At 34.5% G+C, this 11,336-nt stretch overlaps 1 protein-coding gene across 3 annotated transcripts in view; it reads right to left on the bottom strand.

The window, feature by feature from the left end:
* The window catches only part of LOC108904095 (optomotor-blind protein), a 188,748-nt gene that overhangs the window by 14,495 nt on the left and 162,917 nt on the right, over positions 1-11,336 (bottom strand). For all 3 annotated transcript variants that reach the window (XM_023456886.1, XM_018706512.1, XM_018706511.1), the window contains one exon: positions 4,196-4,342. In XM_023456886.1, the coding sequence (XP_023312654.1) occupies positions 4,196-4,342 (147 nt within the window). The remainder of the gene's footprint in view (positions 1-4,195; positions 4,343-11,336) is intronic.

An 11,336-nucleotide genomic window follows, 5' to 3' on the forward strand; every position in this document is an offset into this window, starting at 1 on the left:
CAACTGTCTAATTTGCACATATGTATTTGTTATAAACAAAGTTTATTATTTATGAATTGAATATACTGTATATTTAACCCTATGCTATTGCATTTTTTCAATGAAAAACTTTGTTTACGTATATATTTCAACACTCCCAATATGAATGTATTTAGTTATTAACATTAACTATTACAATTATTTAAATATTTTTTGTTTAAACAAATTAAAAAAAATATTTGGAAATTAATTTTTTGTTAAATACAGATAAAATTAAGAAAACAATAAATTGCAAATTGATAATCTTATTGTTTAAAAATAAAAAAGGGAGTATTAACTTTAAAAATTTACTGTGGTCGTCCTTATCAAACCATTGGAAAGGTTGAGCAGTCTTTTCTATGTGAAAAAATGTTCAAGTATCTAGATGCCTTATTTGAAGCTGTGCAATATTTTGAAAATTCGAAAAAATTTTTTCAAATTATTTTGCGAAAACTATCGAACCGATTTTAATGAAATCTGGTGTGTGTTGTTTTATTATACCCTAAAGTTTTTTTTACCAAAATTAGAGTGCCCTCGGAGCAATTAAAATATTTTAAAAAATTATCCAAAAAACTTGATTATTTTGCCTTTTTTTTCATCAATTATTATTGTTATTTTGCAACATCGGTAATAAATTTAAACATTTTTAACTTACAGTATATTGTGCAAAATTCAATTATAAAACTTTTTTCCTCTTCAATATTCTTCCAAAATGCATAGGTTCCAAGATGTAAGTAAAAAACTCAGATTATATAAGGTATTTTTTTAAATTTTTTAAACATTTTTACAATTTTGAAAATGTTCCGGACCTCGCCCAGATCTAGGGATCTACACTTTTATTATGTGAGTTGTACTGAAGGTAATCCAGAAAAAAATTGCTTGCCATCTCTCACATCCACCTCAAAACAGATCCGCCCTGGTCTAAATCTCGGACTGCTTGTCTGGCATTCCCGTATACAACGACAATATCTGCATATTCTTCAGATGTAAATTAATTCATTTTTATTTAGCACTTTAACGCTATCAGATGAATAAACAAAATGACACAAATGGTAATTATTGTTATAGCTACCAATGCTACCATCATTTATCAGGATACTTTGAATGAAATATGAAATAATATTTTTTAAAATACTTGTAACTTCTAAACCAAAACGAATCGGACCTATGTTCATATAAGAAAAAATGTTTGAAATTAACCCAGCTCTGTATTACATTTCTTCAATGTACGATTGAAAATTCGTGTAACTGAAAACGTTATATTTTCTATTTTCAACCTGTAGCATTATATCAACCAAAACTACGATATTTGTATTTTTTTAAGCAATCAAGGTCTCACCGGGAAAAATAACTTTAATCCCTGAAAATGAAGATTAAAATATCACTACTTTACTCCTCGGACTGCTGAAAAGTGTTTAAGTTACAATTGAAGCTTGGAGAGCGGGTTTTCTCACCCTGTACGTTTCACAAGTACGACTCGATAATTTATTACATACATACATCGCAGACATTATCAACTTTCAAGCCGATTTTTAGAACTTCCCATGCAGTCCGTACACAAGCAATAAATTACAGTAATTTGTACCGGATAACTACTGTTTCGGAATCCTCTTCGCAACGTTTAATAAACACAACTGGAATCTAATGGCCGTGTTTTCGCTTATATAGCGGCAATAACAGTAATACCGACCGATTATCCTCCGTGTCACCACCGGTTTTGCGTAAGACGCGAGATAAATCAAATTTAATAAAGATATAAGTAAGGATGCCCCGCTCGGAACAATCGCGAATCGTATATATAGGCGGCGGCGACGCGACGACAGCGCCTTGACAATTAATCTTCATTTGGAATTGCGACCGGGGTAATGGTGGCCGTTCGCCGGCACAGAAAAAGGTAATTATCGGGCCGCAGTATGCAGTTGCTGATAAATTATTGAAAAGGCGGCTGTGGCTGTTACTTTCGACTATTACGAGGCCGCGCCCAGAGCGCAAGTGTCTCTGAAGAGCGTCGCTTGCATTTTAATCGAGGCGGGCCGCGGACGACCGGCTGTGACGGGCGCCTCCGCCAATTTCTCGAACGCGCCGTTTGCAGTTCTTAAAAGATGAATAAGGAGAAAATTAATAAAGAGAAACATAATAAAGAGAAGAAAATGAAGAGAAGAATGACAAAGAGAAGACATATAAAGATAATGATAAAGAGAGGATGGTAAAGAGAAGAAGGATAAAGATAAGAAGGGTAAAGATAAGAAGGGTAAAGAGAAGAAGGATCGAGATACGAAGAATAAAGAGAAGAATAATAAAGAGAAGCAGAATGAATCAGAACACAATGGAGCAGAACTAAAAATAAACAATTTCTTGTGCTCTGAAAGAAGAAGAAAGATGCAGAATACAGAAGTACAGAACAATGTGTCACACTATCCATATAAAAACCTTATATTTTACTGAAAGATAGGAAGAAGCAGAAGAAGAAAAAGCAAAAGAAAAAATGCAGAAGAAGAAATAATAATAATAATAATAATAATAATAATAATAATAATATGAAATAATATAAAAATTATGAAATTTCTCGTTCTCTGAAAGAAAATAAAGGAGTAGAATCAGGAAAAGAAGAAAAGAGCAGAAGAAGTAGAACTATGTGTCAGATTCTCCAGATAAGAAACTTCTCGTTCTCTGAAAGGAGGAAGATGAATTATTAGGGATGAAAGAAAGAACAGAAGAGGAAAAAATTGTGAAAAAATACTACTGTGTTTCAGAGCCCAAATCAGAACTTTATCGCTTTCTGACAAAAAGGATGCACCAGAAATTAAAAAAAAAACAAGATAAAATGCAGAAAACGTACTATTATGTTTCAGAGTCCAAATAAGAACCTTATAGTTTTCTGAAAGAAGGATTAATCTGAAGAAGCAGAATAAGCAAGAAAGAAAAAGATGTGGAAGAACTGAAACTGTGTGTAAGACTCTTCAAGTAAGAAACTTCTCGTTCTCTAACAGAAGAAGGTTGAACTAAAAGTTAAAGGATCAGAAGGAGAAAAATATAAAGTAGAATAGACTCTAAACAAGAACCTTCTCATTCTCTGAATTAAGAAGAATATATTAGAAACTAAAAGGGGCAGAAGAAAAAGAAAAATGGAGAAGAAGCAGAATTGTACATCGTACTCTCTAAATAAAACAATCAGAGAGAAAGAATCACAAAGGGGAAAGGACAATACACAAAGGCAGAAGCAGAACTCTGTAGAGAAAAAAAAAAGAAAAATATGACGGAATACAACTGTATATTATACTCTCAAAATAAGAATTTTTCAATTCTTTGGATGAATGGAGAAGAATGAAATAGAAGACGAAGGAAGACTATCCAAATAAGATGTTTCTTTTTCTCTGAATGAAGTATATTGAATCTGAAGACATAATAGAAGCAGAAAAGGGTCGGAAGAAGCAGAATTGACGTGAGATTTTAAAGACTCGAAATGACTTTGGAAGAAGAATGACTCTGAAGACAAAGACGTGCAAAAAATAAGAAAGATGTTACACTCTCTAAAGAATAAGTGGTTGTCCGAAAGAAGAAAAATTAATTAGAGTACAAATAAGACGCTGTGGATAAAACACAAAAAAAAATTAAGAAGCAGAATTACATGTCATACTTTCCCAGTTGTCTAGAATCACAAAACAAAGAAGAAGCAGAGGAAGAAAATAAAGAAAAATTGCAGAAAAAGACGCAAAACTGTATGTCCGACTCCAGATAATAAATTTCTCGTTGTCTAAAAGAAAGAGAGTAAATTAGAAGATAAAGAAGCAGAAGAAACATTATCAGATTCTCCAAATAAGAAATTGTTCGTTATCTTAATGAAGAAAAATGAGTTAGAAGAAATAGATGTAGCAGGGGAAGAAAAGAGTAGCAGCAGTATTTGTGCCATTCACTCTCCAAATAAAGTAACATCCCGTTCTCTGATTGAAGACAAATAGTGAATTAGGAATAAAAGGGGCTGAATAAAAAAAAGAAAAAAAAAAGAAAAAGAAGAACTGCATTTCAGACTCTCCAAATCAGAAATTTCTCGATTTCGGTGTAGTGGTGTTCAAAAATTAAACCGAAGAAAGTATGATCATTCAGCATTAATAAAGATAAAGATGTAACTGAGTATTTAAATAGCTTTTATCAAGTAATAACTGACGTGCATACTCACTTTTTCATTTTGGTAGGCAGTAACGGCTATGAACTCGGTCTCCTTGAAGACGTAGGTCCTGAAGGTCGAATACGGAAGTTTCAGGATATCGTTCGCCCTTACCAGGTGAAACCTTGGTTGGTACTTGTGCATAGAGTTCAGTATCGTCTGGAACAACAAATAAATTATTAATTTATTATTAAATTACTGTTTATTAATTGTTGTCGAACTGTTAAAAACGTTCGTAAAGAACAAAATCGAGATAAAGACACTTTTTTCTTATTCTGTTCAGTCCGTGTATTGTCATCAAAAGTTAAACTGAGATGACATCGTTTTTACATTGTTTCAAGCACTTGGGCCCGAACAAATGCAATGATTTCACGATTTGAAGCAATTATAATCTTAACACATACAAACGAACGCTTTTTCTCAGTGTATATCCGTTTGGAACCAACTTTGACCGTTTGGGCAGGTACATATGTACGGGGCGCTCATTACGGATGCATAAAATTCTGGAAAACCAACAGACGCTCATCAATCTCGAGCAAAGTAAATATGGCAAGACGTCCAACCGAGCGGCGGTGAGCGTAATTATGCAAATGAGCGGAAAATTAACGAACACCTGTCAATACCGACGATGGGAACCCGCGAAAATTACAACTCTCGCTCGAGACGAAACGGGCACGATCCCACACTGAAGGTGATGTCTTTACACGCCGGATAATTTGCTGTTTGTTTCGATGATGATGCGGGATTATCTGCCGTGATAGAATGGTTAAGGTTTTGACAAGCTGGACGAGAGGTATCATTGACCACGCGTCTGATTTTACATATATTTTTTTTAATCTTGATAGACCAGAGGCGAATAAAAATAATATTATTGCGAAAATGTATTTTATTCATACTTATTTGCTTTATGATGTTCTATTTCTTTCTTTGACGTTTCTAGTTCTACTTTTGCTTTTTGAAAACGCACTGATCCAAGGAATGTTGGAACTTTACGAATCTGGCATTCCAAAGGACAAACATCAGTTCGAGGTTTCATAGAACTCACTAAACCTCACGATTGGGTTCCAAAATGTCAACTGTCATTTGAAAAACTTAAAGAAGCTCTGTGTTTACCACCGATATTAACTTATCCATGACATGATGAGGAATTGTTAGTCAATGCGGATACTAGTAGCATCACTGGAATTGGAGGTACCTTATCACTAATCTAGGATGGAGAAGAAGAGCAACAGCATACTTCAGCAAGGCATTGTCAAAATCAGAGAACTATTCTGTGTCCAGGAAGGAATTATTAGCTGTTATTAAAACCGTGACATATTTTCATAAATACATTTGTGGACAATGTTTCATCTTGAGAACAGATCTCGCCTCCTTGAAATGGTTATTCCTTTTTAAGAACCCACAAGGCCAGATAGCTAGTTGGTTACAATTCTTACAAGAGTATGACTTCATCATTGAACATAGAAGAGCATGACATCATGGTAAAACAAATACAGTAACCAAAAAACCATGTCTCGAAAGATGTTCACATTGTATTCGGGTAGAGAATAAAGCATTTGAAAACTTGTCCCAAAGAACAGCAATTGTGAACTAGAAACCTTAGCGAAGACCAACAAAATTATAATAGTCTGAAGCCGATTATTAGTTGGAAGGACCATGGGACAAATCATCGACGTCAAAAGGTTATTGGGCAATCTGGGATTCATTCATCCTAGAAAATGGGTTAGTGAAGAGACAATGAGAAAGTCCAGATGGCAAAGAAGTATGAAAGCAGATCGTAGTTCCAAGGAATAAACTCAACAAAGTGCTAAGAGAAATTTATGGTGGAATGAGTGGAGAATAGTTTGGTGTAAACAAGACATTGAATAAAGTTAGAAAAAGGTTCTATTGGCTAGACAGGTGTAGACCTGTGTGTATAGATTGGTGTCGTAGATGTGCTGACTGTTGCAGTAATCTTCCAGAACTACAAACAGAGTCCAGATGAAATAACACAACGTTGGATTCATATATTTTGTTACAGATTAACAGTTTTGTACAATTTATGTCTCACTATTTTTACTTTTCTCAACATAAGGAGAAAATCTCTACTCAATGCAATATAGTGTAACACTACTCGCGAATTATCTTCTTTAATTACAATTTAAATGATATAAACTTAAAAGACCAGCTAAGTTCCCTGATTTCAATGCTATCTTCGATTCGAAACTAAGTTCTTCCTCGCATATCGAAACTATTGCTAGTGAAGCACTTAGAACATTTAGATTCATTGTACGAAGTATAATAATCCACTGACATTGCTATATGTAGTTGCTGCCTTAGTAATTTCAAATCATAATTTAAACATTAGTTTCTGTTAGACTGACTTAAAAAATAGGGACAGATGTTAGGAAAATATGTAGAATTTAACAGTGTATAAGGACGTACAATATTCAAAGCATAACAAATATTTGGTAGCTACCGCTGGGCGCAGGGGTGGTTTGATCGGAGTGGTTCAGGTATAGCATAATGACGAGGGTGAAAATGGTGAGCCTCTACATTTTGAATAATTACATGAGACCATCGATGTTTAAGTGGTTATAATTGAAAAATTAATTTTTCTATTAATATTTTTCATTCTTTTATTCTTTACAACAGTGTATTTCCAATTAAATAAATAAATAAATTATCTTCTAATAGACCGTGTCTTATCTCGAGACATTTTTAGTGGATGACGAGGAGTCTCTTCTGCGAACGATCGGAGCTCCCGTCTCTGTCTGTTCAATTAGCGTTTTTCGCGGTACGTCCCGTGTATAAATGTCACCGACTGGGCGCATTAACATTATTATCGTTTAAGAGCGAAGATAAAGGCCCTAATTGCGGCGCAATATCAAAAAGACTGGTTGGACCGATATCACCGCGCGACAGAAACAGGACGTGTTTTAGTGCGGCTTGTCGCTGTCCTTAATTAGCAGATATCGGCCGAGATTCGCTCGTTCCCGAGCCGCTAAAACAGTCGTCGCGGTTACCGGCCGCCGGCGCGCGGTTGCCGTCTCCTCGCTTCCCCAGATCTAGGGAAAAACATAGGAAAGATATTTATCATCACTTTTTTTCTGTCCTTTAAGAGGCTCTTTAGGAAAAGTTAAGACTTTATTATAATTTTTCTCTCAAAGAAAACTGAGTCAAAAAATAATGAAGAAACAGAGGGAGAAAAGAAAGCAGTATGTCGAAGAATAAACAGAATTGTACGTTATAGTCTTCAGATAAGAAATTTTTTCATAAAGAAGAGTGAATTAGAAGGCAACAGATGAGCAGAAGAAGAAAAAGAAGAAGCATAACTGTATGTTAAATTTCCAAATGAGAAATTTTCTTTATCTGGCGAAGAAAAGGATCAAATCTGCTGACAGAGACATAGTAGAGGAAGAAAAAGAAGAAAAGATTTAGAAGTAACAGAACCACATGAGTCCAATAAAAAAATTTTCTGTTCCTGAAGGAATCAGAATGAATCAGAAGACAAAAAGAAGCAGAAGAAGGAACATCATAAAAGAAAAATGAAGGATAGGTACAGAAGAGGAATGAACTAGTCTAAAGGGGGGAGTAGAAGATATAAAAGAAGAAACGACGCTGAAAAGTAGTTATATGTGTCTAAATAAGAAACTTTTAATTCTTTGGGTGACAAAGAAGAATGAATAGAGAAAAAATAAAAGACACTGAAGAAGAAGCACATACAGTTGTGTCAGACTCTCTAAATAAAAAATTGCTCTTTTTCAGTGTAAAAAAGTTGCACTAAAAAATTAAATCAAAGAGATTAGGTTTATCCAGCATTAATGACGGCAATTATCTGAATATATAGACAATATTAAACTCGTAATCTCGATAATTTGCACCATTTTCGAGATAATTAGTAAAAATATTTTTCGTATCAGTATAACTGATGCCACAGATTCTGAAAATCTAAAATTTGCTGAGACATTATAACAATAATTCTTTAATAAAACTGTCAATACTGACAGTTGAGTTGCAAATGCTGAAGAAGAAACAAGTTCGTAAATTTACTTAAAAAATGTACACTTGGCAAGGCAGCAGTATTTGATATGTTGTACGACAAGTCTTTTATAAGGATATCAATCAATTTTTCACCTTCCTTGAAAATACATTTGTAATCTACAAGTTCTACAACCAGTTTGAAATATTATTAGACGCCTTTTTTAATAAAACTGTCAATATTGATATAGTTGAGTAGCAACTGTTTACAAGATCAGCTACCTCGCCTACTATGACGAATATAATACTTCTTCAATCGCTCTTGGAAAAATATAAAGCAAGCTAGGATTGGACGCGATTGGGTCAACCAATTATCCAACCTTTTAAAGCCAATATACAAAATCAAAAAATAAAAAAAAACGAAAAAAAAAAACAATAATGTACATGTGCAACACTTCCTGCAGAAATATGTTTATGATTAGAATCTCTAGAAGCTATTATCATTTTTTTAAATTTAAAACACTTGTTTTACTGTCCTTAACATTATTTCTGTTATTTAGTTCGATGTTTTACATTTTAGTGCCTGAAAAATTTAGAAGTGTAAAAATCAATAAACTACCTGCCGCCCATTTTGTAAAATTAGCTGCCAGTTGTCATCCAACCAGAAAACAATGCCTACGTCGCCGTCGCCACCGAATTAAAAGCGGATCATCTTTTTGACGGCCCTCGTATCTTCCACCTTCCACGAATTTTTCCTCAGCGCGACCGATTCAAGGAAGGTGCCTTGGCCCCAGCCATCTCAGTCATTTGTTTCCCCGGCACACTACATATTCATCCGAACGTACCACCGACGGAAAAATCGCGGGAACAGGTTCCGTGTCACGTCGTCGATAATGATTTGTTGGCAGCCCTGGCGGGGTCCCTGTGTGGTCTGAAACCGCTAGTCGCTGTAGCACGCGGCGCACCAACGTCGGAGATACAGATACAACCAGGAGATACGCGGTCCCTCTAATTTGGAACGTCGAAAAGTCCACGGAACAAATTCTTCTGGGTCCCTCCGAAAGAAGAACCGATTTAGTACTGTCGGTTGCTGGGGGAATGAAGGGGGGGGGGGAGCAAATTTGGGCGGACATTTTTTTTGGGTATAGTTTTTTATGTCTCTTAAGTGCTAGTTATACGAAGAGTATATAGTAGTCAAAAATTGCGTTTTTAATGTAACTTTAAGGATTTACTTTCAGAATTTGACAAAATCAGTGGCGTACCATTTTTTTCTGAATTAATATTTTGTTGCTTATGTTTATGTACGCCTATGGCGATTTGAAACATTATTTGATGGGTCAGAAATAAAACTTTCCAGGAGCCGTTGTAGTGTACAGGGTACCAGTTCATTTTACACAGGGCGTAATGGACTGAGGGTCATATTAATAAGCAGGCTGACTTTGACCTTTAGAAACACATATCATAAATTTCTGCTTATACGCATTTGGGAGATACATTGTTGTCAAATCTCATCTTTTTTTAATCAGGTACATGTTTTTTTCGTAACACCACTAATTTTTTACAACCTTTCCAACTTAAACAAAAAATATATTCTAAACACATTTCTGTATATCCTGTTCAAAACAATTTTTTTTTATGTTTTGGAAAATGTCGATTAATAAAATTATCAATAACTTTGGAGTATATACCTATAATTTTATTTCACATTATTTTTTAATACCCTCAGTACGTTTATTAATGATTCCAGGGTTAGTATTAAAGGTGTATGTATACATGGTGGTCACAGAGGTATCCAAAATACTTCGTATATGAATTCTATGACTAATTTTAAGCAAGAATGATTTTATGCACTTTTCCCGAACCCCCAACGTTTCTTGAAACATCGGGGTTTGAGCTAGGTAATTTAATAAATTAGCAACTTGGCTGGAATTAGAAAAATAGTTATTTACAGCATAAAGGAGGTAAGTATTATTTACCAGTCGATGACGATATTGCGCCCGAGCGGAGCGAGGGCTGGCAATAGGGTCCGAGACTGGTAAATTATACTTAACTGCTGCGTGGTGTATAACATTTTATCTGCTCCCACAGTTCTTTACGGCTCATGAAATAAATATTAGGTTTCATTTTTTGACTTTTCTTAATCAATTCATTGTGATATTATTCGAAATTTTGCAAAGTCGCCTTGGTTGTTTGGATTTTGCCGTTTCTAGCAAATGCTGCCTGCGAATTTTTATTGTCCGAGGAGTCGAAAGTGCGCTACGGACGAGCATATAGAAATTTCAAAGAATGGTGCCAGAACAAAAATACTGGTGTACTTTTTTTATGCGCTATCAAGCAGGTAGATGTTACAATCCACCAGTCGGCAAGAATACCCTTTCTATGATTCCTAATAATATTGGACAGTTTTTGAAACTAGAACATCCTGAGACATATACAGTTCATTCATTCCGAAGAACATCGGCAACGTTACTGGCTAATGCAGGAGTTGATGTATTAGCAATCAAGAGACATGGAGGGTGGAAATCAGCCATAATTGCAGAAAGTTATGTTGCTGACAGTTTAAGTAACAAAAATGGAATAGCCAACAGGATTCTTTACAATGACACTTCAACTCCAGATTCTAGTAGTACGTCGCACAGTGGGGCAGAATCCCAAAAAGCTGGCCAGAAGTCAAAAAATAAAGTTTTTAATTCCGTAATTTTTACTGTTGGATTGGCTAGAGTAATATCCCGATTTATCTCTAACAAAATCGAATCAACTCATAAATGTACGTAGATTATGAATATGTAGGTTAAAGTACTCATTATTTTTACAAAAAATAGTAATTGGCTACCAAACTTATGTGAATTTTACGTTATAAAATGAAATAATAATTTAGTTTTGAGGAAAAAAGTTTAATAATTCTGCAGAATTCTGTCATTTAACTTATTGGATAAAAAAGACAAAACTATTATCTGTAAACTAAAAAAAAAATCAGCTGCCTATAAGTGCCTAACAACTTTTTGTATAGGTTTTTGTAAAATGTAGAGTAAAATGAATTTCGCCTTCTCTGGACGATGTAAGACATGGGAAGATTGCAGATAAAGACGAAATTGTCTCAACTTAAGAAGATTTTTCATCTGATGATGATTCTCTTCTTTTATGAAAAAACTGGAATTTTATATTACAACTTTGGCACGGGATTCAAATAAAT

The sequence above is a fragment of the Anoplophora glabripennis genome, unplaced genomic scaffold (assembly GCF_000390285.2).
Source record: "Anoplophora glabripennis isolate ALB-LARVAE unplaced genomic scaffold, Agla_2.0 scaffold7, whole genome shotgun sequence".
NCBI lineage: Eukaryota > Metazoa > Arthropoda > Insecta > Coleoptera > Cerambycidae > Anoplophora > Anoplophora glabripennis.